This window comes from Typopeltis vanoorti, chromosome 8, assembly GCF_054136105.1.
Source record: "Typopeltis vanoorti isolate ZY-2024b chromosome 8, IOZ_Tvanoo_1.0, whole genome shotgun sequence".
NCBI lineage: Eukaryota > Metazoa > Arthropoda > Arachnida > Uropygi > Thelyphonidae > Typopeltis > Typopeltis vanoorti.
The window spans coordinates 105,772,136-105,799,405 of record NC_143556.1 but is presented as its reverse complement, the minus strand read 5'-3'; the positions used below and the strand labels follow the sequence as shown (position 1 = coordinate 105,799,405).

At 37.4% G+C, this 27,270-nt stretch overlaps 1 protein-coding gene across 10 annotated transcripts in view; it reads right to left on the bottom strand.

Moving 5' to 3' along the window:
- Positions 1-27,270, bottom strand: part of LOC150104251 (uncharacterized) — a 1,804,220-nt gene that overhangs the window by 926,671 nt on the left and 850,279 nt on the right. For all 10 annotated transcript variants that reach the window (XM_090396244.1, XM_090396248.1, XM_090396245.1 and 7 more), the window contains exon 22: positions 17,450-17,674. In XM_090396244.1, coding sequence (XP_090252370.1) covers positions 17,450-17,674 — 225 coding nt within the window. The remainder of the gene's footprint in view (positions 1-17,449; positions 17,675-27,270) is intronic.

The window sequence follows — 27,270 nt, the reverse complement described above, 5'->3', positions numbered from 1 at the left end:
TTTCCTCCCACTGCCTGCACTTTAAACATACATACAGCATCCACTCTCACAAGCCAGACATCCAATTCCCAAGACGCATACATGCCACAAATACTGCATGCCACAAACTCCCTTATTATATTGCTTATAATAGCATGCCTAAATGGCAGAGGACTTGGCGACAAGGCATTGCGACTGCAGCTGAATCTGCCATCATTCGTTACTGCCGAGGGACTACTAGCATAATCATTAATTATTCAAATTAGTTTCAAAAATAAATGCTAAATAAGTATTAGGGAGTATAAATAAATAAGAAAAGTATAAACAAAAGTTACAAACAAAACATTAAGTACACTAAATAAAATGAAATAAAACTAAATACAGTAATGAAAATTTAGCTTCATCTTGTCTTCCACCATTATGCATCTGCCCCGTCTTCTCGGTAAACAAAATACACAATATCGTGACAGCACTAACTTCAAAAAAACAACCACTATAGTACACTCATATTCCAGAGAAACAATTTAGACTCAAAAATGGAACATTTCACCAATTAAAAACTAACTTTCTTCAGCACAGCTCAAATTCACCGGCACGTGCTACACCGACACCACCCCCAATGCTATATAGATGCTATATATAATACTGCTATCAGGATTCTGAAATACTGAATATGAAGAAGATAGAACTGAGAAAAAAGAGGTGATATATTGAGACTCACAAACTTCTGAAAGGATCATATAGGATATCAGTAAAAGGAATTTTTCATTTTATGAAGAGTGTGGAAAGGACAAGCGGGCATCCTTGTCAGCAGAGAATGACTACCATCAATAAGGGGTGAGAGTCAGATTTTTCTCATAAAGTGCTGAGTAGACTGGAATGGATGGCGTTTGATGTTGTATGTAAATATTGTGAATGAATTCAAGAACAGGTATGGTGGTTGGAATGGGTATTCGTGACCCCCTCCCCCCCCACCCATTGATGAGTCCTTGATTTTCTGGAGGTCTCTCTTAATAATTCACAAGCTATTATCAAGAGCACTTTCTCCTCTCTTCTTGTCTTTTCTCATGATAAACATCATACTCTTCCCTTGTATTCCTGTCATGATATCATTCTTATCCTACCATGTTTCACTTATTCCAACAATTTTTGGATAAATATACTTGATCATTGATACCATTTCATATCCCTTATTCCTGATGCTCTTGGCATTTGTAAATAAATGTAGCAATTCCCTTTTAGATGTATAATCATGGCATGTTATTTCACCACACCTACCCATTGTTATTTCTGATTTATTCCAAAACTTTTCTCCTATAACGTTAAAGAAACCTCAACCAGACTTGAAGGGTGTTCTGAAAGTAATTCCTTTATTGTGGTAGATCTCTCGAAAAGCCTCCTCCTGAATTGTGAAAGAAGTTTACTGAGGAGGAGGAGGTCACTGATAGCAATGAATGCATTTCTATAGGTTTCATGTTGGTCATTTGGAGTGATTGTTGTTTAATAAGATTGCACAGGATGCATACAAAATTAGTACCACTAAGAGTTTGTTCTGCTATAATCACTTCCTCACAATGGTGAGGAAGTGATTATAGCAGAACAAACTGATGCAGCAAAATGGTTGAGATTATAAGAATATAAATGAAATTCAGAGTCAGGATCAGAGAAACAAGGTTGGTCAGAATGAAGAGAGGAGTGCACTACAGCAGAGAGAGAGAGAGAGAGAGAGAGAGAGAGTAAAAAGTGATTGTGTTAATGGGATGTCCTGAAAGAGTGCAAAATTGTTATGCTTCTATATTAATGTACAGAGTTTCCGAAATAAAGGGGCTGAGTATGTAGCATTATTGAATCAGTATGCTCAAAGATAATTGGCATAAGTGAAACTTGGTTAACTGAGAATGATATACTGTCAGGACTTGAAATGATAGGATATAGAATTTTCCAAAAGGATAGGAAGTTCAAGAGAGGAGGGAAAGTATTGTTAAAAACATGGTTTAAAAAAAAAGAAAAGTAGAATATGAAAGGGATTGGCCAGTCAGGCCAAACTAATCTAAGGGAATTTTTCTATTATGTGGCAAGCAAGAGGAAAATTAGTTGTGGTGGGTGATGCTGGTGGATAGCTATGGTAGCAGGGTAACCATAGCAAATGATATACTGGAATTATTTAACAAACACTTCATCAGTGTATATCATAGTGCTATGAATGATGCTGTGCAACATGTAGAAGGGAGGCAAGAATTAGGAGAATTAAAGAATCAGAGATGTATCAAGTGTTGCTAGGATTAGATGTTAATAAGGCTGGGGAAGTGGATGACATATTGCCACATATTTTTAAAGAATGTGCAAAAGAGTTAACTATGCCCTTGTCCTGATCATTTAGTGAGAGTCCTGCAGTGGATAAGGCTCCTAAGCTGTGGAAAGAAGGTAAAATAACACCTCTCCACAAGCATGGTTCAAGAACAAAAGTTTCCAATTATAGAAAAAAATATCAAAGTGTTAGAAAATTGCCTGGTATATATCAAGCTCCGTGTAACTGCAATCTGTCGTACTTTGGACAAATCGGACTCTTTATAGAAAAAAGAATACAAGAACATTAATTGTACATTCTTCACAGCAAATTTGATAAGTCTGGATTGGCACAGCACGGGATAGAGACAAGCCACAACATTCTCTGGTCCAGGGCCTTCAATACAAATGTCGCTATAAATTCGAATGCCTGTTCAAAGAGAGTGCTAAGGCCTTACTCCAATGCCTAACTCAAATCAAAATGATTCCCCATCCTTATCAAATATATGGGAAAGTTTTATCCAGATAACACAATAAGTTTTTTTTTTTTTTTTAATTGACTGACACCTTTTAGTTCTTATGTTAGTCTAATGTTATTTTTAGTTGAATTTATAAATTAAGAATGTTGTATGAAATTGTGAATTGATACCTATAATTCACTCATCACTGATGAAATTTACCTCTCTTTATTGCTTAGCAATGTAACATCACGTGGCTCGTTCTACTTTTGAATGATCAATTGTTTCTATTCCACCTTGAAAAAACTGTTCCTATCAAGCCACTGATGATAGTCTGTTAATTTCAGACTGAAATATTTGGCAAATATATTAAAATATTATTCTTGTGCTAACATGTTGATAATTCTTAATTTCATGTCACAAGTCTCTCAAGAATACAGGAATCTTTCTTTTAAGGTTACACGGTGATCAGCATTCATATTTAAGAATTTAGGGACACAAAATACACGTGTTGAAAAGATTATTTTATTAATTATTAATAAAATAACACTTGATGTTTCGACCCCTGTATTGAGGTCATCAGAAGGATACATGTGTATAGGAACCAAGCTACATGCTGTTGCACTTTATAAAGGTAAATTAAATCTATGTTGTTAACTAATCTTTTTCTTAGCCTGACCTCTAGTGATAAAAATAAATAAAAAAATTTTAAAAATAAATTAAATAAAAAAATAAAATAAAATAAATGAAAACTACAATAAACTCTGCTAAAGTCCTCATGTACTAAGATTCTTCTGGAATTGTACAGTTCATATTATTATACTACGATTTTCTTCTGGATTTGTAAAGTTCAGGTTGCTGTTGAATGTTCCGGGGAAAAAAAAAAGTCAGTGAAACGCATTGTCTGAGTGCATTTTGAGTGCAGATAGTGTAAATGACTTGGAAGCTCATTATGACAGACATGTTGCTAGTTGAGTGAGACTCCCACAATGAGTCTGTTGACTCCATGGAGGTTACCAAATAATAATCATAATTTGGGAATCATTTCTAATTTCTTCCTCGAAGCTTTGCAGAGCTTATCTGAGGAAGATAATAGATGGCGGTGGTTTTGTGGTTATGTTTCTATACTGGTTGCAAGCCAAGTGTTGATTTTACCATTTGTAGGTACGACCTTGGAGGACTACAATTGATTTTACACAGTTTTTTTTTTTTTTTTTTTTTTTTTTTTTTGCAAGCAGGGTTGGATCTGGATATGGTGTGTTTGTGTCCTTGCAGTGTTGTTTTTTGAGAGGGTTTGTCATAGGTTTTGTGTGTGTGTGTGAGGGGGGAGAGAGGGAGAGAAAGAGGAATTTCTCTGATTTTCATTCTCGCTATAATATTTATATAATGCCTGTTTCAGCTCTCTGTATGTCCCTAGGTTTCTGACGTCGAATGGCAGTTTGTTTATCATGTCAGGTACGTAGAAGTTTCAGGTGGCTTTGCCATTGTGATTGTTGTACTTATATGTTATGTAGTTTGTTGACTGTGGTCTTGTTATCTGATATGTTGTTCTGGTTACTCTATAGGTTGGGCTGAAGTAATGTTTTTAACATGACTGTTTAGGGGCATAAGGGTTTCACCTTAAATATTTTGTGTTCTGTCCATGCTGCCCACATAAGTGTGGGTTGTTGCCAGAATATCAGTTTTACCATTTTATCTTGCAACCCTTGTAACCTGTAACCTATGTTGCAGAATGCATATCATGTGATTGCATATCTTAAAATGTTTTCACATAAGGCTTTATAGATTAATATTTTCGTGTGTGTTGGGGCAATGTCTTTTAATCAGTATAGTTTGCTTGCTATTATCCTGAGTGTGTTGTGTAGGTAGTTTATATGGCTATTCCAACCTTGATCAGCATCGAAGTGAAGTCCGAGATTGCATGTTGTTTTCACCTGTGTGATGGTTGTGGTCTTAGGTTCAGCACTTTGTGTATAGGAGGATGAATGTCGGATAGTGAGATATTTAGTTTCTATGGGTAGTGTTTGGGGATTTTTGAATATCATTAGCTTTGTTTTTTCCAGGATTTATACATATGCCGTTTTCGGTTAACCAGGTAGTGATTTGATTGATGTCGTGTTGCATATTTGTGTAAGCGAAATTTGCGTTGTTGTGAATGGATACTATGGCCGTATCGTCTGTGTATTGGAAGATTTTACTTTTTAGGGGAAGATGGCTTGTGTCGTGCGTGTGTATATATGTTAAATACGTGTGTAGAGACTTAAGTGCTGTGAGGACATCATGTTGGAGGCTTAATGGATATTTTTACAACACTTAAAAGAATTAAAATAGACTTTAATGCTTCCTATATTTCGTCCTAGTCACTAGGACATCTACGGGGATTACAAAAAAATTAATGTAACATATGCACAAATAACAAACAATACTAAGCCCAAACACGTGGGTGACACTAAAGTCCTATCCAGGTAGAGCGCCCTCTAAGGGCAGTAGTAGGTGGCCTGGAATGTAAGGTGGGAACTCTGGTGATGAGTGTTTCCCAAATCTTCGGAAGCTTAATGCACCCATATTTATTGAGATTTGGTTGGTTTTTGAGAGCTGCTGCTGCTTCTAAGAAAAGTCTCTCTTTCTTGAATTTGCTGTGGTGGAGCATGGTGGTTTTCTTCCATGATACTCTGTGGGTGGTGTCCAAAACATGGTCAGCCAAGCCTGAATGGCCATAGTTGTGTTTGAAGATGTAAGACTTGTGTTCCTCTAGACGGATGGATGCTGATCTGCCTGTCTGTCCAAAGTACGCCAGCTTACAGGAACAGGGTACTTTGTAAACTCCAGGCAGAGAGAGAGGAGGGAGCTGATCTTTCGTAGAACAGATAAGGGTAGCCAGTTTGCGGTGGGGCTTGTATGCTGTGTGTAGATTGTATTGTTTTAGTATCTTGGCTATTTTTTCAGATGTGCCACGGATGTAGGGTATGGTGATGGCATTTTTAAATTCTTGTTGACGAGAAGGAAGAGGAATGGGGGAGGAGTTGATTATTTTTTTGATACTGTGATCGCTGTAGCCATTGGAGAGGAAAGCGCTGTGTATGTGGTTAAGCTCATTAGTGAGAGCGGTTCCACTGGAACAAAGATTGTGGGCTCTCTTGGTAAGAGTTTTAATAATGCCATATTGTTGAGAGGGGTGTTGGTGGGAGAGTTTGTGAATGTATCTGCCTGTGTGTGTGGGTTTTCTGTATACGGTGAAGGTAAGTGTATCATTAGGCAGGCGTGTGACTAAGGTGTCTAGGAAGGGTAAACAATTGTTCTTTTCCTTTTCCATAGTGAACTGGATTCTTGGATGTAGACTATTGAGATGACTGAGGAAGGAGTCTAACGTGTCTGGGCCATGAGGCCAAATAGAGAACACATCATCTACATATCTTAGCCAGATAGAAGGTTTGAGTGGGGCTGAGTCTATGGCTCGTTTTTCGAAATCTTCCATATAGAAATTGGCAAGGGGGGGGGGGTGAGAGGGGGGAACCCATGGCAGTTCCTTCTATCTGCTTGTAGATTTTTTTGTTCCAAGAGAAATATCCAGAGTTAATGGCAAAGGAAAAGAGATCTAAGATGTCAGAGGGAAAAACCTTTTCTAAGAGAGATAAGGTGTCAATTAGGGGAATATTGGTAAACAAAGAGGAGATATCAAAGCTTACCAATATGTCTGTCTTCTTCAAGGTTAAATTTTCTGTGAGGGCTTTAAAGTGGGTCGAGTTTTTTATATAGGAAGGGGACCTTCCGGTGAGGGGGATCAGAGAGTTGGCCAGCTGTTTAGATAGTCTATAGCAAGGTGCATTGGTAGCATCTACTATAGGCCTGAGTGGGGAGTTGGGTTTGTGGATTTTTGGTAAACCGTATATTCGGGGGAGACGGGAGCGGAAAGGTTTAAGTTTTTTCGTGACATCTGGGGGCCAGGAAGGCTTGGCTGACCATGTTTTGGACACCACCCACAAAGTATCATGGAAGAAAACCACCATGCTCCACCACAGCAAATTCAAGAAAGAGAGACTTTTCTTAGAAGCAGCAGCAGCTCTCAAAAACCAACCAAATCTCAATAAATATGGGTGCATTAAGCTTCCGAAGATTTGGGAAACACTCATCACCAGAGTTCCCACCTTACATTCCAGGCCACCTACTACTGCCCTTAGAGGGCGCTCTACCTAGATAGGACTTTAGTGTCACCCACGTGTTTGGGCTTAGTATTGTTTGTTATTTGTGCATATGTTACATTAATTTTTTTGTAATCCCCGTAGATGTCCTAGTGACTAGGATGAAATATAGGAAGCATTAAAGTCTATTTTAATTCTTTTAAGTGTTGTAAAAATATCCATTAAGCCTCCAACATGATATGTTAAATAGAATGGGAGATAGGACAGCTTCTTGCGGTACTCCACAGGGTACCAGTACCTCTTTGCTGTACGCTGATACTATACGTGTGATGTGCTTCCTGTTTCTCATGTATGCTTTAAACCACTGGAGTAGACGACCTTTGATTCCGATATGTGTTAGTTTCATTTACAAGGTTTTGTGTGTTAGTATGTCAAATGCTTTTGTTAGGTCAATGAAAACGACTAATGTTATTCTGTTTTTATCCAATGCAGCATTTATTAGGTCCGTGAAATCTTCCAGGAGTATTGCTGTTCCTTTATTTTTTTGAAAGCCATATTGTGTTTTGGGTATGGTTTGAAATTTTTCAACGTATGTGGAAAGTTTGCAATGCATGATGTGCTCCATGATTTGGTTGATTACAGACAATGTGGCGATGGGTCTGTAATTACTTATGTTTCTTTTTCCACGTTTTTGTATGGGTGTGATTAATGCAGTCTTTAGTGTTTCAGGTATGTGTCCCATTTCGAAGATTTATTTAACAGTTTTTGAATAACTGGACATAGGTTGGTTGAGTGTTTCTTGATGTCTTTTGGTCTGATTCCATCTATCCCTAGTCCTTTGTTAGGGTTGATTTGTTGAATTGCAAGTAATAGTTCTTCTTTTGTTACTGTGGGGAACCACATCGACTTGATTGCTCATGGACCTAGTGGAGAATGTTCATTTGTGCAAGGAAAGGTTGTTTCTTGTAGTTTTTGGACAGGGTTCATGAAGTGCTGATTAAAGTTGTTTGCCAACTGTTTGAGGGATTTGGGGTCACAAGCAAAGCTGTGTTTTATTGTTTCTGAGGCAGTGGTTCTGTGTATATTATCCGGCATTTCTTTAATAAGGTGCCAGGTTTCCTTTATGTCATTCTGAGCTGTTGTTAATTTGTTGCTGTAGTAGTTTCTTTTTGCCATTCTAATCTGTGTTGTTTAGAGATTCCATTTTCTTTTGTATTCAGCTTGTAAAACGATATTGTTTGGTGACTTCTTAAGTTGTTTCCATAGGGCATCTTTTCTTTGTATGTCTGTTATCCATGGATTCTGTTTAGTTTGGGAGCGTATTTTTATTTTTGTTAATGCTTTGTTATACATTTTATTAAATGCAAGTTTAAGATTATTATATACAGCTTCAGCAGAGTCTAAAGATGCTATCTGCATCCAGTCTGTTTTTCTGATTTCATCGTATACTATTGTTTCGTTTAGAATGCTGTAATACTGTTTTGTAGTCTCAGTGAGTTTTACGGGTTCTGGTTCAGCGTGTAACTGTAATGCTGTGAAATAATGGTCTGCCAGTTTGCATGTTATGACGGCTGCTGCTGTGTGGCTGTTTGGAGGGGCCTGTATATTTATATGGTCAATACAAGATGAGGTTGTTGGATTTCCGACTATCTCTTCTCGTGGATGGAATTATATGCTAAGAGGGCTAAGTATTGTTCTGCGTTGTTATTTATGTTCCTAATGTTTATATTCATGTCTCCTGTTATTACCAAGTATTCTGAGGTGCCTTCTTCCGTGGCCGAAAGCCATCTGTTTAATTCATCTAGAAATTTTGTGGTGCTCAAGTTGGGTAGTCTGTATACTGCATTGAATATCAAGGAGTTTTCTTGTTTGATGTTTTTAATTTTGATGCATATGTTTTCTGCATATTCTAATTTATAGTTTATTTCTGTTACTTCTAGTTTATGTTTGGCAAATATTATTATACCACCGCCTCATTAATTTGTATGTAGTGTTTGTGTTGTTGGAAGTGTGGCATTTGGTAGATGGTTGCCTCTTCGTTTGTCGTAGATACTTCAGTCAGTATTAAAATGTCTATGTTGTCTATATCTTCCTTCAGATAAGCTTGCAGGGTCAGCCAGTATTTTTAAATGCTTCTCATGTTGATGTGGAGAATAGATAGTCCTTTATTTGGGGGATAATCACTTGTTTCCATTCTGTTATCAATTTCAGAATGTGGCAATTATCATGTTCTGGGGTGATTACATCTGCTTGATGGTCTGCATTCATGTAGGTTGGTGTGCTGTTTCCTTCTTTACGAGTCGTCAATATTCCTTTTAATGTGGCAGCCTGTTGAGGTCTTCTACGGATTTTAATACTAGACTACTACTACTACTAATAATAAAGCTGTTACTCAGTGATCACTTTGCAAGGGTATAGTATAACAGTCATGTGAGGTTACTGCTGTGACAGATGTTACAGGGCCTGATGTAACAACAGATGTGGATATTGCAGAATCTCAATGTATGTACAGCCTGAGGGATTAGCTAGGATATCAGCTCACATTTTACAGGAATGTGCAAGGAAAGGGAAATGCCTCTGACTGAGCAGTTTAAGTCTCAGTTCTGGAATGTCCTGAGGGTGAGTGGAAGAAGTCAAAATAATTTCCTTACATAAAGGAAGCTCTAAGACTGCAGTAACAAATTATAAACCAATCAGTATATCAAGAGTGATAGGGAAAGTGCTGAAAAAGTTGGTCAAAAAAGAAAATTCAGGAATAGGTGATTAAAAATATGATATTGTATGAGGAACAGCATAGGTTGTGAAGAGTCAGTTATGCCTGAGAAATTTACTAACTTTTTATAATAGTGATGACAGCTGAGTTGGATGAATGGAATGGCCACATACTGTTAATATGTGTTGTTTGACAGCATACTACATGGAACTCTGTTATGTAAATTAGAAGTCATTGGGAAGAATATAAATCTGGTTATATGGAGGAGCAGAATCTAGGAGAAATCAGGTGTTGTCTTCAGTGGTGCAGAGAGCATGTACAGTGGGACATGAAAACTTGGAAAGCTGTGTTATGGAGTGAGGGATTATGCTACACCATCTACCAAGCAGATGAATGGGCATGGGTGTGGCAGATGCCCAGTGAATGTCTCTTACCAGGGTATGTATTAACCCAAACTATGAAATTCAGAGGTGGCAATGTGATGCATGATCCTGTTTTTCTGGTTTTCCTTGGACCTCTGAATGTTGTGCCACAATCATTGAACTCCGAGAAGTATCTGAACATTCTGAAGAATGTAATGCTTCTTATTTTGTGGCATTTCTACATAAATGACCACTTCCTCATTCAGCGATGGTCAGTTCATTGAAAATATACATTATTATTATTGTTATTATTAATATTATTTTCCAAACCTCCATGGATTTGCAGACTCATTTGAGAGGTCAAAACTTGTCAACACAAATTCTATACATATGCGAAAAACTTACTTCTTACCCATTTACTCACCACCTCCTTCTGGCAACTTCTGGGGATGGCCTTCTCTGTATTCCTATCCCTTATTCTACCATATAAAAAATCTCCTCAATGTTAATACAATAATAAACCTTTAACATATCTTGATCATATCCCCTTCTCTCATTTGCCTTCTATCCACCAAACCCTACAGTCTGCATGCTCCCAGTCTATCCTCATAATCAATGTTGTACAGTCCAAATATCATTTTTGTTATCTGCACCTTCTCTAAGGTTACTTCATCCCCTTCAAATCCAGGTGATCTGAGCACAGAAATCCAATTGTGGTCTATCAAACTTTATACAATGGGACCAGCACACTTATCTCTTGTGGTGGGTGATCTCCTCAATATTGCAAAAATTCTCTGTGATGTCCTCACAACCACTGCAATATGCCGTTGGAACTTCAAATCTCTATCCATAATCATCCCAAGATCTCTTGCTTCCTCTACTTCTTCCAGATAACTCCACTAAGTGAATATGAAGCATCCCATATGTGGATCCCAAATTTTAAAACCTTACATTTAGTTGAATTAAACTGACATTCCCATGCCTTTGTCTACCCTTCCAGCTTAACCAAATCTTCCTGAAGAGCCAAAACATTGGCACTATTACTTAATCCTCCCAAGTTTCACATCATATGCAAACAATTGATCATCAATCACCCTGTAGTTCTGTGACAATATCATTGACATAGAGATTGAACAACAGTGGTCCCAGGACTGGGGAGCTCCACTTTTAACCTCACTGCTCCCTGATACTGCTTCCCCATATACAACTTTCTAATATACATCAGACAGCCAATCACCAATCCAATCCATTAACCAGATATCCAAATCCATATGATGCAACTTAAAAATCAACTTAACGTGTGGCACCCTGTCAAATGCCTTGGAAAAAATATCCAAAAAAAAAAAAAATGACAGCGTATGCCTTACCCTCATCCTGCTCTTGTTACTCTATTGTAAAAAAGTGACCAGATTATAAAACAAGAGCACCCTTTAACAAATCCATACTGGCCTGCATAAATAATATTACCTCATCTGCCCAATTCTGTATATGAGTTCTTTTTTCTCCAAAATATTAACTACAGAAGGAATACTAACAGGCCTATAGTTTGATACCTCCATTAGTATATACAATAGTATCATTGCATATACTAATATGCCATAGTATCATTATGCAATGATGTTATTTTACATTTCTTCCACTCTTCAGGGAGATGTCCCATTGGAAAACTTTTATCAAACAGCCAAGTTAATGGCATGTTAGCCCCATAGCACATTCTTTTAAAATACATGTTAAAATTCCATCCAATCCCCTGCCTTATTGATATTTAGTGTACACATAGCTGAAGTACTGCACTACATTCCAGCTAACACTGGCAATGGAAACTGGCATATGTATGCACAGATAGGAAAAAGAGTGTAGAGACAGTGAAGAAACATGGCTGGGTAATATGGTCTGTAAAACAAGTCTGGCAGCCATTTCTGACAGAAGAAAGGGTTACAGAAATGTATACAGAGATCTACTTGTTCATTCATTGACAGGAGTCAATGAATGAACAATCAGACAACTTCATATACCTTGGATCAAAACTAACAGAAACAATAGATGAACTCAAAACAATCAAACACAGAATAGCGATAGGATGGACAACCATAGGAAAATTACAGAAAATCTGGAAAACAAACAAGATATCTAAACAAGCCAAAATCAAATTATACGAAGCAATAATTATACCAACAGTCATCTACGGAGCAGAAGCGTGGACAGTTAAAAAAGAGAGGAGAAAAAACTGCTGGCATTTGAAATGAAATGCTTAAGAAAAATAAATAGAATAAGTTGGATAGAAAAGAAAACAAACTTCACAGTCAGACAAGAACTATTGTATAAAAAGACAATAATAGAAAAAATTAGAAAACAACAATTGAGATGGTTTGGACACACTGTACACATGGATGCAGACAGACTCCCTAACGTCCTAATCAGTACTTTTCCGACTGAAAAAAAAAGACCTGGAAGACCAAGAATTACCTGGCTGAAATTAATAAAGAACATCTCGGGATGCAGAACATATAAGAAACTTTTTCGAACAGCAAGGAATAGAGAAGACTGGAAGATCCTGCTCAAGAGAAGACTCAACCCGTCTTAGACGGAAGAGAAAAAGAAGAAGATACAGAGATCAATGTATTTACCTGAAAGTACTCATTTTTTTTTAATTGTGTACAACCACCAGAAGATAATTTAGAAGAAGGCCTTACTTGTTGAATATATAGAATTATATATTCTATATATAATTCTATATATATATCTCTTATATATATATATATATACTATATATCTATATATATATACTATATATAAGATATATATACTATATATCTTAAAAGAATATATAGTAGCTCAAGTTTGAAAAGAAAAGTTTCAGTATGAGGTTTGACTACTGTTTATTTATCCCTGTATTTATTCCTGTCAATGAATGAAGCAAAAACAGAACTGAAGAAAGTTTGTGTGTTTCTTCTAAACATTGTTCTTATAAAAACAGGAAAGGATACGAATTCATTCGATGAAGACTGTGTTTAGAGAACTGTAAAGCAAACAGTTCAGTCTAAGTATTATTTTTGGAAATCTTCCATGTTACTCCTCTAAACTGATATTAATACTTATGGCTATTTTGCCTATTTTCATAAGGAGTACCCTTTGTATTACATCATTGGCTTTTTTACTCCAATTAAATTAAAACATTGATGATATGTATTTTAAAAACATAAATTAAAAGAAAAATAATATAAAAATATAAAGATAAAAAAGATAAAAAATGGGAGTATGGAGAATGAATCGTTTCAACTAAGTGTTGTCTTCGGAGCTCATGAGCAAAGTGGAGTCTCTGTCATACTGATTTTATATTTGCATCAGATTTTTCTGTGTTGTTTTCTACTGGCAGGAATATTAGCCTAATTTGTATTTGAATTTACCATAAATATTATTTCTGGAAAATTTCCAGAAACAATATTTATAGTAATTGTGGTTTGTAATCCGACAACCCTCAATCATTGCTCTTACTAAACTCCTCCAACCCTCTATCCCCCAACTCATAAAACATTCTTTAATAATCATCATATTACACTCTTACTAACTAGTCAATGTCATGACCTCATGGCACGCATTCACTGATTGCAATAATTTAGAAAAGATTTACACAAAAAAAATCTTAAAATATATTGCTCAAAAACTACATATGAAGTTTCTTAAGAATTGTCTCAATAATAAAATTATCCCCAAATTTGCAATAGTATACATAATAATCAATTGCCAGAAATAAAATAGAATCTGCTATCATGCATCCAGAGCACTCATAAAACAGGTATTAAATGAGGGATTCCAAAAGAAAAAACAGACATACCAGGTAGGTTACAAAAGATTCCACCCTGAAATACAAAATTTGCACCAATTTTAAAATGCCGTGTGTAACAGATAGCACCATCTATGGGGAGATTAGTGTACCAGCTTCAACTCCTTACCTGCGTCATTCAGTTTGGAGACAGTCGTTTGACTAACAAGTGGCTGTAATGTTAAAAATTGAGTGTCATGTTGTGATAAAGTTTTTCGTCAAAGAAGGGCTTTCTCTAAGTGCTATCAAGCAGAGACTGGATGGTGTTTATTATTATTTGACACCTCCAGGGAGTCCAAAGACTCATTGAGGGAGGGCACATACTCTACAACTCTCTGTCTCCACCAACTACACCGACGCCATCTACCGCCTACCACCACCACAACCACTAACATTCCACAGACAATCATAAATATCCATGCCCATGGCGGGATTCGAACCAGCAGCCTTTTGGCTGGAGGCGGATACGCTAACCACTGAGCAAACCAAACTTGCTAATGGGTAAGCTTCTCCTTTATATTCCACTGTGAAGGAATGGTCTAAACAATTTCGCCTAGGAAAAGAGAGAGAGAGAGAGAGAGAGAGAGAGTATCAAAGATAATCCTCATGATGGTTGGCTTGTGGAAGGGAAGACTGAGGAAAATATCAAGGAGAATGTTGAGGAGGAACTGCTCAATGAAAAATGGCCTGAAGCTCAAAGAATGTCAGAAAGGTTGGGGCTTTCTATAACAACTGTCTTTCACATCATTCATGAGAAGCTTCATGATGAAGGTCAGTGCAAGCTGGGTGTCCCAACATCTCTCTTCAATTCAGAAGGAGAATTGTGTGACCCGTTCCTGCAAGGTTTTTAGAGCTTTGCCAAGGGAATCAGAGAGAAGTGCTGGAAACTATTGTTACTGGGGATGAAACTATGGTCCATTGTTATGATCCTCTTTCCAAAAGGGAATCCATGAAGTTGAAGAAACCAGGTGAAGCACTGCTGCCATGATTGTTGCCATGATCTTGGTGAATATGGCAACAATCTTTTGGGATTGCTAGGGAATTCTGTTGATTGACTTCAAGGAAAGGAATACCACTGTGAATATAGAATATTATGCTTCACTCCTGCACAATGCCATAAAGGAGAAGAGACGAGGAGTGTTGAGTCATGGTGGGTGTTCGCCAGCTTCATAACAATGCTTCAGTCCATACAGCTATTGTTGCAAAGGCTGCAGTGAAGGATTGTGGCTTCCAGATCAAATACTCATCCTACTGCCTAGATCTAGCACCAGTGACTACTATCTCTTTTCAAAACTGAAGAAAGACCTCTAAGGAAGAAAATTTGCAGATGTCAATGAAGTGAAAAATGCAGTTTTAAGCCATATTGCAGACAAAAGTACAGACTATTTTTTCAAGGGCATAGAAATATTAATTCAAAGATGTGAAAAGTGTGTTGAAGTAAAGGGATATTATGTTGAAAAGAAAAGTGACACAGTTGTTTTCTTTCTATCACCATAGGTCGAAAACCTATGGAACTACCCTCATATTTATAAGTTCATCATCATCAGCTGAACAGCCTACAGGGGCCCCTGAAACAAAAAGCAGACTAAACAATATTATTAAGTCCAAATGATTGGGCACAATTTTCAGAAAATATGAATCCCAAACTAACAATTACGCAAAATTAATTGCAACTCACCGTATGAAAAAAAATGGAACACCTTAAAAGATACCTATAAAAATAAAAGATAAGCTTCCAACTCTTCTGATAACACTACAATACAGTCTACATCAAATAATTCAATTACAAATTTATCAAATCATAATTGTCTCCAAATTTGCATCATCAGCAAACAATTGAAGATCTCCAGTCAATCCACACAAAATACCATTAACAAGTAAGTTAAATAGTAGGGACCTAGGAATAGAGCCTTAGAGAACACCACTGGTTACCCTCCTTTTTTAAGAACTGCTCCATCATACACATCTTGCTGGTATCATTCAGAGAGCCAATCTCCAATCCATCTAATGAACATACCATGCATTCTCTTTCCTCTACAGCTTGTACAACAACCTATCATGAGGTGATCTACAAATGCTTTTGTAAAGTCAAGAATATCAGTGTATATGAATATCCCTCATATAGCACCTTCATTGCCTAATCATAAAATACAAGTAGATTGGTAAAACAAAACTTATCTCTTAAAAGCCCATGCTGATCATCAACCCAATCCTATATTCTAATCCTACCCAGTTTCTCCTATACCCTGACAACTGCTGATATGCAAATCTGATTAGAACTGTTAAGAAAACAACCTTGTGGAGTGGTACTATTTTGCCTTTTTAACATCTTAATACATTTCTAATTCTTTCACCTCTAATTCTTCTAATATTTGCCTACAATCTGGCATATTACACAACATCATTTACACTAGCATGATACATACTGATAAACTGTTTATTAAATAACTTCCCTACAACTTTTACTAGCATCGCATTTCCATTATTTTGCTTCTTGCTTCCTTGGTCTCAGATAATAATAAATAATAATAATAAATAAGAAGAATACTCCTGAGTTATCCTTGGCCTGTCTGGCTACTCTCATCTTAGTACTGAACATTTTTTTTCCTGTACCATGCTTGTCACCATTGGCCTACCTGAGGTGAGGGGCCCTCCCCAAAAAAAGAAAAAGGAAAAAAAAACACTAGAAAAATTTTTCCAAAAATCTTTTCATAATTAAAATTAATTTTTTTATTTATGTTGTGTCGTGTCTTCTATTTCTATGCTACTTATGAATTAGCGGTCACATAAGGTGAGAATACCCTATAGCTCTTAGGTATCACGGCTGCTGTTAATGCAAGGCAAACGAGGTAGTGCTCAGGCAGACCGAGCGCTACTTCATTTGCCCGAGCCAGGCCCGAGGAGATCACAGGTTTCATGTATTGGCAATCACTGCAGATGCTCAGTCATTAGCAATGCATAGTGTCTATTCTCAAATCGTCTACTCAACTTAGACCCCTCCCCAAGATTAAATCCTGAGTGTGCCACTGCTTGTCACTTTCCTACCTCCCCCCTTTATACTCTTTATGTATCTGATTGCCACTGGCCATCTTGTACCCCCCTCCATAACATCTTTACCAACACTGCTTGCTTGCTTAGTTTCACAATTAATTTGCTTCATCCCTACTCTATTTATTTCCTTCACTTTTGGTATGCAGTTATACACTGCTTCTGTCTGGTTCTACTTATTAATTCCCATGCTCTGTCAATATCTTTTCTTCATAGCTCACCAATCCAATGTATTAATGCTAGTTGACTATGGTGCTTCCCATAATCACTCACAATGTCAAGTCTTGATTAATCCTTTATCCAAGAGCAAACTAAGAAAGTTTGCACAGAAAACATATTCCCAACTATGACACTCCATTTCTGCATTTCTAGAGAAGCTTAAATTATCACTTTTGAATCACAAAAACAAGAATGAAAATGCTATGATATAATTGAATAGAAAGTTTTATTAGTACTTTGAATCTGATTCTGCTAGAAGAAGAAAAAGACTTGCCCAGATATCATGTTTTTATATATCACTACTGAAAACTGGTGCCAGACATGAACAGTTAGGTCACAATTTTACTGAGTTATGATATTTTGTTAAGTAGTATAACAAATTTTTAAAAATATTATAAATTATCAATTACTGAAATACTCACCCCAAAAACTTAGCACCAACAGGTCCAATCTCTAAAATTCGAGATGCACATGCTTCACCCTCCATTAACGGTGGAGGATGTATAAGTTTTTCTTTTCGCAAATAACGGCATGTGATTCTCATTGGCATTGATGCTTTTCGAGGTGGAATAATAACTCTTACACCTGAATGACGGCATCCACGCATGGCACCCCCTCGAGCATCCACCATAAAACTCACCAGAAATCTATATAATGAAAAATGATTTATTGTGTGAACCATTAACATTATAACAATGTAATAACAAACAACTTAATATTGTTTTGAATCCTTAACGAAAATAATTTTATAAGATTCTACAGTTTGCCATATTTAACCAGTGAGTACAACAAAATATCAGTTCAGTCTGAGAAATTTACATGATTTTATCATATAAACAAAAATAAATCATTAGTACTAAAACAATCATTAGCATCCGGTCTGGGGTCTTTCCCCCAGAGGCAAAGCTACATGCCACCGGATGGGTCCCCAGGTTGCAGATCGGGGAATGGCCACCAGAGATGGTGGCTAACTGCGAATAGCCAATAAGCAGTCCCGGACAAGAAGCGACAATACTAACAGGACGTGGTGGGTTAGTGGACAACTCCAGTAACTATATAAAATGCCACAGAAGTCAAATGATGGTACTGAGTCAAGGCGAGATTAAGCTGCCCTAAGCCTAAATCTGTATGCTCCTTCTGATTCTCTCCCAAACTCTTCAAGGAAGATTAAGGGATTGTCATATAGGTATCGATGTGCTGACAGTAAAAAGAAAACATGATTGAAATATGATGCCAAAGAATAAAAGAAAAGACTCATGCGGGTTGGACATCACCCAGTCAAACAAGGTCTGCGTCCCCAATCGAGTAATCAGGGTTGGATCAAAAAAATCAGTTACTGAAAACAAAGACAAAAAAAATGAAACTCAGGCCTGTAAAGGATGGAATATCAATTGGCACATGGAATGTCTGTACACTCTGGGCAACTGGAAAACTGCAGTTGTCAGGAGGACATTGTCAAGAGAATCAAATGGTGGAAGAGTTCTCTGGTCAGGAAATGAAAGTCAGCATGAAACAGGCATAGGTTTCCTGCTAAGTAACAAGGCCTGTTACTTAGCAGGAAATAAATGGTTGCAAGATTCAGTGCCCAACCATTTAATATCACGACAATTCAAATATATGTGCCCACTGCAGAGAGTTTAGATGAAAACATTGAGAGATTTTACAGGGATCTACAACTAGAAACTCATGAGGTGCCGAAGCACGATATTGTTAAATTGTGAATGAAGAATTTTATGATTATTAATACTTCATTCATGATTTAACATAAATTGCATATCCTGAGATAATTTTACTCCTAAGTAAATTCTAATTTAAATACTTACTGTTATTTTTTTATTGAAATAATAATTGCAATATTTTTAGTTATTTATTCTGTATAAATTCATTATATAATTTGTAAATGTATCCTAAGTGGACTGTAATATGTGCATTTTATTTATTGTAAATGAAAGTGAAAGTAAATTTAAGAAATTCTGCTAATGAGATTTGATTGGCCACTGTCAAAGAAATGGAGTTAATTTTAGATAGCGCGTGATGGAGCATGAGCTACAGTATTCGAAGGGAGAAGGAGTTGATATGAGCTGAACTGTCTAGAACCAGATTTTGGCGGAAAGAATGAAGGTATTTTATTGGAAAACAAAAGTAAAGAGGGGAGAAGCATTCAGGACAGCATGGAGTGAAGTAACGGGTGACAGTAAAGGGAATTTGGAAATGCCATAAATAAATTAAGAAGGGACCGGGAAATTAATAGGCAATTAGGAATATTTCTACGGAATTCTAAAATTACTTCGAATTCCAATTGTTTTGAGGAAGAATAGTGCAAAGCTGAAATTAATGCGTAGAAGAAAATAAAGAATAAGTAGATTACCTGAAACAAGTGCGTCAAGATTTGTGAAGCTCTATGTTTAATATTTCGGTTATATAATGAAGATTCCTTTTGAATAGTGTTACTTCAAAGTGATAGTTAACTTCAGTTTTAAGTGTGCCTATAGTGAATCCAATGTGCAAAGGATGTAACCCAGTAAGAGCAGTCCATTTTTTTTATATTTCAGCATGAAGAAATAAGAATTAGCTCCACCCGATATATCTTAACATTAACTGTGGCGTTCTACTAAAATTAGCTGAAGTATGGAGCTTTAAAGTGTTTCTCCCTTGAACTGATAACTGCCTCGTAATTGAATTAAGTGTTTGTTGACTAAGAGAGAATTAGAATCTACTTTAAGAATATTTACTGTAAGATTCTGTAACATTGAACTATTTTTAATTATTCGGAAGAATGTAGAATTGACAGCTGAATGTCTGATGCCTAATGTTTTATGTTTGTTATGAACATTTGAACTAAGTTGATATGCATTATCTTGTTTTTCAAAGTTATACTTAATGTACATGTTATATAACCCTGCATTAAATGTTTTGTTTTATTGATTTCAATTTGGTCTTTGCCTGATTCTCTTTCATTGCACCGCTCATAAAGTTTATCAGACCTTGCGGAAGCCTTAAATGATAATATTAACCTCGGCCTGTAGAAAAGTGAGATTACAAAAGTTAGTTGATGATTGATTCCACTATATTATATAAACTAATCTGAATATAGGGTGGCACTGGATAATATAAATTTCTCTATATTTGGACAAGTAATCAAACAACATCTAACAAACAAAATGGCGGACTCAAAGCCAGGATGTACGATCCAACAATATACTCATCATTGGAGGAGAGTGGAATTCAAAGATTGACAAAAATAACACAGGATGGGAAAAGATTATGGGAAAATTTGGATATGGAGAAAGAAATGAACGTGGAGAGATGCTTCTGGAATTTGCCACGGATAACAACCTGATGATTTGCAATACCAAATTCCAACAAAAAGATTGTCGTAAATGGACGTGACACTCCTTCGATGGCAAACACAGGAATATGATCGACCTGATATTAATAGACCAGAAATGGAGAACCTCAGTCAACAGTGCAGATCATTCCAAGGAGCTGATATTGATTCAGACCACAGCTTAGTGATTGTGAATATAAGACTAAAACTGAAACTGAAGTGCAAAGGAGAGTTCCAGAAAGCTAGAGACATTAAAACTAAATGAAGACAGGCTAAGAACAGTATATCAGAACATATTGGAAACTACTTAAGACCCCAAGTGAAAAACAAAACATAAATACAAGAGCAGAATGACTGACTACAGTGCTAAAAAAAGCAGTAGAGGAAGTAATTCCTGAAAGGAAAAAGATCAACAAGAAATGGATAACTCAGGAAACCCTAAAACTGGTACAAGAGAAAGGAGAACTGAAACTTAAGAGATAATAATTCAGAGCCAGCAGATGAGTTATACTGTCAAAAATGCAATGAAGTACAGAAAGCAGCAAGATCTGATAAAGACAAATGGTTGGAGGACCAGTGCAAAGACATTGAACAGTACTATGGAGAACACAAAACTAGAGAGGTTTACAAACTTTTAAGAAATGTCAATAGGAAGTGGAAAACAAGATCAGTAGCAGTCAAAGATGAAAATGGTAAGGTATTGATGGACAAGACAGAAATCATACACAGATGGACAAGATATTGCAGCAAACTATATAACAATCAACTAATGATACTGCAATAGAAGTAATCAAAGAACTAAAAGCAATCTCTCCACCAGTAGAGATCTTTGAAAATGACATCTTGGAAGAGGTGGTGAATAAGGTTATAAAACATCCCAAGAACAACAAGAGTCCTGGAAATGACAACATAATAGGTGAGATGCTAAAATATGGGGAAGAATAAGTTGTAAAAGAAATACACAAGCCATGTAATGAAATATGGAAATCAGGGTATACCCCCGAAGAGTGGAAAAAATTGGTCTTGGTTGTTCTTCATAAGAAAGGCAATGCTTTAGAAAGCAACAATTACAGAACTATTGCATTAATGAGTCATCTTGGCAAAGTGCTGATGAAAATACTAACAGAACACCTGAAGGATCATATGGAGGCACATCTTCCTGATGAGCAAGCCAGATTTCTACAAGATCGAAGTACAGTGCAACAAATACTCGCACTAAGACTAATAGCAGAGAAAGCTCGAAGAAAGAACAAAAAGATATACTGCTGTTTCGTAGACTTCCAAAAAGCATTTGATAATGCTGACCAAAATATAACATGGGCTGTCTTGGAATCCTATGGTGTGGACAATAAATTGATCTGCCTGCTGAAGGATATAAACAGCCATGCACAAGCAAAAATCAGAATAGCAGGTGAGACCAGAGATTGGTTTGCCACTAGTCAAGGCACAAAACAAGAGGACCCAATATCACCAATCATCTTCATCACACATTTGGGAAGAACACTAGATAAGATTAAAGAAGAAGGTGGAAGCATTTCAATAAACGGCATGAGAATAAACTACCTCTGCTTTGCAGATGACATCGTTCTGATTGAAGAAGACGCACCAAGGCTGGAACAGACATTGCAAACACTATACACAGAAGGAAAAAGATATTAATAGACCAGAAATGGACTAAATGTCAACTTGGAATAAACTAAAAAAATGATATTCAGACAACATGAGTTACTGAACAGAGTTATGATAGAGAGATTTCAACTGGAAAATGTGGAACACTTCAAATATCTTGGATACCACATGATACATGACTTGGATCCCAAAAAAGATATAAAAATCGGAATAGCCAGAGCAACAACTATTTTAAAAGCCATGGACAAAATATAGAAGAACCAAGCTATAAAGATGCAAACTAAACTGGGCATTGTAGAAACCTGTATCTTCGGCAGCATGCTCTATGGATGCAAGGCCTGAAAAAAACCTGAAAGGAGGATATTGGCATTTGAGAGGAAGTGTTATAGAAAGACCTTGAGAATAAGCTGGATGCAGAAAGTAAACGATGAGGAAATCTACAGACGAATACAACCAAAAGAAAACCTGATCCAGAAAATAATCAAAAGGAAACTACGTCTATTTAGCCATACATGTAGAATGAATGATGAGAGAAGATTAAAAACATTCCTGTCTGGAATGATTGAAGGAAAGAACAAAAGAGGAACCAAACAAAGAATGGGGCGATGACACTGTCAAATGGTGCAGAAACTCTTTATACACAAACTGAGTCATCTTGCACAAAATAGAATGCAATGGAAGAATCATATCAAGATGGAATCGGACACCTACAGGCATTGGACACATGGTTGTTGATGATGATGATTAAAACAACCTCGAATAATAAAATTAGAACTGTTAACTTTATTCTGCAAAGTACTAAAGCTAAATGTGAGATAATACAGTCTCCACTATTACAGATTAGATGATCATGTATTCTTATTTCTATTTAATCATCTAGCAGGCTATTATTTTCACATTTAGCATAGGAAGTATTAAAAACATGCTTTTGTACTCATGATTTAGTATACATTCTTTGTAATTTTAATAGATAATAGGCAAGGCATTCCTGGAAGGTGCATAAGTATGTGATGAGAATGAATGCATGCACACACAGGGGAGCATTACAAATACATACATGTTCATACACACACACACACACACACATATATACATACATATCTATCTATCTATCTATCTATCCGCTAGGTGGCCAAGGTGTTGCACGTGCGTTCATACCGCTCCTGCCTTCCCCCACCTTTTATACGTTTATCCGAAAGGAAGGACTTATTTTTTATATAGGTATATTCTCCAAGCCGAGAGCTATCTACTCATACTAGTCGTGTACGCGTAAGTGTAGTGATAAGTGATTTATGACAGTTCTCTTCTACTGCTGTACGAGTTCGTATATATCTTCAATTTGGACGCCATAATTCCTTCTCGGACACCTGCACCCCTCACCTGAGGCTATAGCCGGCGAAGGATTAACCGCCATGGCAACGGCACATTCATGTACTACCAAGGATTTAGCAATTCAAAGACCCCCTACGACTTCGGACCCGGAAGGAAGAGCAAAGGTCACCGGAGCTATGTACACAGAAAACAGGTCAGTCAATTCAAAATCTTATGCTAATGTTGTATCTAATGGAAATATCCTATTGTCCCCCAAAACACTGATCTCACACACGAACGCCTCATCAGCCAGCAATAAACCGATTAACGCAAAAATAACTACCACTGTTACGAACGTCATTTCCCGAGAAAATGGGATTGTTATTTTCGCCACCAAAGAAAACATCCCATTAGAAGATTATCTGACGGCGATCGCCAAAATTTTGCCCGCAAAAAACATTACTGACGCTTCCCGCGTAGCTGGAACTGTGCAGGTATATTTTAGCCATATCTCATGGGCACAAACGGTACTGCAAAAAGGAGTCGATATTGGCGATTATCACTTCGAAGCAGCCCCAATAGCACTGCCCCAACAAAAGTAACAGTATCAAATGTTCCCCCTGAAATTCCTCATCAACTCATCAGATCCATGTTATCAAGATACGGTTCAGTCACAGGAAAAATACGCACATTGTCAGCAGCCACGAAGAAGCCCGAATTTGCCCATGTCAAAAGCTTTCGAAGGCAGGCATTAATGCATTTTCCAAACAACGACGCACTGCACGACCTCCCAAAATTAATCAACACGGACATAAACGGAATAACCTATACTTTCTACTTATCTTCCTCATCACAGTGCTTCTTCTGTCATGAAGATGGTCACATTAGGAAACAATGCCCCTATATTACCAACAGTTCATCAACAAACATCCCAGCCCAGAATAGTAAACCAGTTGAACAGAATAACATCGCACATGAAGAAAATCAAAGCATAGGAAAAAGTAAACCAAAAATCCTCTCCTCATTACAAACTTCAGAGGAAAGAAAATCCCGAACTGAAAAAGACAACGCTCACGTCGCTCTTGAACGCCTGCCAAGTAATGAGATCCAAGGCTCAGAAAACGAAGTCTCACAACACGAAAACACGGATCCTCCCAACAGAGATGACAAGGACGAACTAATTAAAAGCAATCCCCAGACCCAGCAACCAGAATCACTAACTCAGCCTCCCACTAATTCAAAACCTCACCCTATAGAAGAAACTACTCAAAATGGCCTTTCTTCACCTGCAGCCAGCCAAGGAGAAACAGAGTTCCCAGACGATGAGGAAACTGTATTTCCACATGATGACCTAGAAGAAGAGGAAGCTGAGGGCGAACTTCCTCACACTGAGGGTACCCTAACCATGAAGCAGCTGTCATCCTTCATACAGAAAGTGCGAGGTTCTCCTCACAAACTAACTATAGCCCTTAAATACACCACAAGAATCCCAGAACTAATATCTCAACTTCAGGACCTACACTCGAAACTGAAATGTAAAAAGAGCAGAGCAGAGGTTAACAGGAGTAAGCGAATCTACTACCTAATTAATGGTCTACAAACACAGTACCAGGACCAATATTAGATTAAACTTACAATCAAACTTTCATAAATCATAATGTCTATAAGCCTTTTCTCTCTCAATGCAAGAGGATGTGCCTCTGCTCTACGCAACAGAATAGTCTTTGACCAGGTACAAAAATATCATATAGACCTAATACTAATGCAAGAAACAAACATCAACTCCTCATCCAATTTATCCAGAAGATGGGCAGAGTGGCCTTATGACTTACAGCACTCTGCAACCCAACAACATCATGGAGCAGGAGTTACTTAGGTGTACATCATAGATCTCCCTACAAACTAAAAGTGATTGCTGATATACCAGGATATGCCTTGTATGCTCACATAATAGCACCCAACCATAATACCCTGCATGTGTTCAACATCTACATACCACAGCAGGATGCTCTGGCATCACAAATCCTGGATTTCGTTCAAAACCATCTGTCTAGTATAGACCAAGAACATGTTATAATAGCGGGAGACTTTAATTGCACTCTTGACCAAGAAAAAGACAGACTTCAGTGTGCTGAACATCGTAGCCAATTAATAAACAAACTTCAAACATTGGTAAACGATAATGAACTCATCGACGTCTTCCGGCATCAACATCCTGATAAGAAATCCTACACATGGAGGTCAGCAATCACAGCGACAAATAGGCCACTCTACCAAGCACGACTGGACAGATACTACATTTCCAAACATACCTTGCCTCTAGTCAGAAACATCTCACACATCCCTTCCTACATTTCAGATCATTGTTTCGTCAAGCTGCAACTTTCATTATCCTTGGAAGCATCCAAATCAGGAAGTGCCTACTGGATCTTCAACAATACTCTCCTGAAAGATCCAGATTATATAATAAACACTCAGGCTTTAATAACCAACCTCACTCACTCGAAAGTGGATACAGAACCAATGAAAACATGGTGGCCCCACCTAAAATCACGAATAAAATCCTTTACGCAGATCTACAGTCACCAGAAAAATCAACAGAAGAACATTAGAATCAGACAACTTGAAGAACAGCTCAAGTATCTCCCAGAAGAAAGCCCTGAACATCATTCTGCCTTGCAAGCCATGCAAAGACAGGCAGAATTATCGGCAAAAGGTGCCCTACTTAGATCGCAGCATACACAAATAAATCTTTCAAATCCCACAAAATATTTTTTCTCTTTGGAAAAAAAATGCCAGGCAGCAAACTCCATCTCTGCTATCAGACTTCAAGATGACAGCATCACAGAAGATCCAAGAAAAATCACCTCTGAAATCCTACAAAACTACAAGAATGCATACAGCACTGCAGGAACATCCCATCATGCCATTCACGAAATACTGAAAGAAACAAAAAAAATCTCTGCAACAGATCGGAACCACTTAGAAAAGAAAATCACTCTACATGAACTGAAAACCGCATGCACATCCTTGCCAAAGAACAAATCTCCTGGCCTTGATGGTCTCACGTCAGAGTTTTTCCAAGCCTTCTGGAATCAACTCGGACCACTTCTCCTCGAAACACTGCAAGAAGCCTACATCAATGGCCTCCCACAATCCGTCACGACCTCAGTAGCACGATTGATACCAAAGAAGGGAGACCACACGGATATCCGAAACTGGCGTCCACTCTCCCTAATTAATACCGATTGCAAAATAATTTCCAAAGTTATAGCAAACCGAATAAAGCCAACACTGCCTGAAGTTATTGGCCAACATCAAACGTACTCTGTCCCAGGAAGATCAATACATGATAACCTCCATTTAATAAGAGACCTCATCCACATCGCAAATAGCCAACATGAAGACCTAGCACTTGTCAGCCTTGATCAGGAGAAGGCTTTTGACAGGGTAGAGCACGAATACCTTTATGAAGTTCTAAAGGCATTTGGCTATGGTCCTCTCATCATTGAAACAGTGCAATTGCTTTACAGAGATGCACACTTCTGTTTAAAAATCAACAACAGGCTCACTCGCAGTTTGTCATATTATCGAGGGATCAAGCAAGGATGTCCCCTCTCTGGTCAATTATACACACTGGCCATAGAACCCTTCTTAAAAAGAATACACGACACCATCATCTGCAAACGAACCAGAATAATAGAACCACATCAAAAAATTACCTTATCAGCATATGCCGATGACGTCACTGTAATAGTACGAAATGAAGAAGAAATGACAGTAACCGAGGAAGCACACAGATTATATGCACAAGCCTCAGGGGCCAAATTAAATTCTGCCAAAACCACAGGCTTATGGTCAGGCAGATGGAAGTCTAGAAATGATTCTCCGATCGAATGTACCTGGTCAAGCGAAGGACAAAGATACTTAGGTGTGCACCTTGGCAACACCAAAATATATAACACACTGAACTGG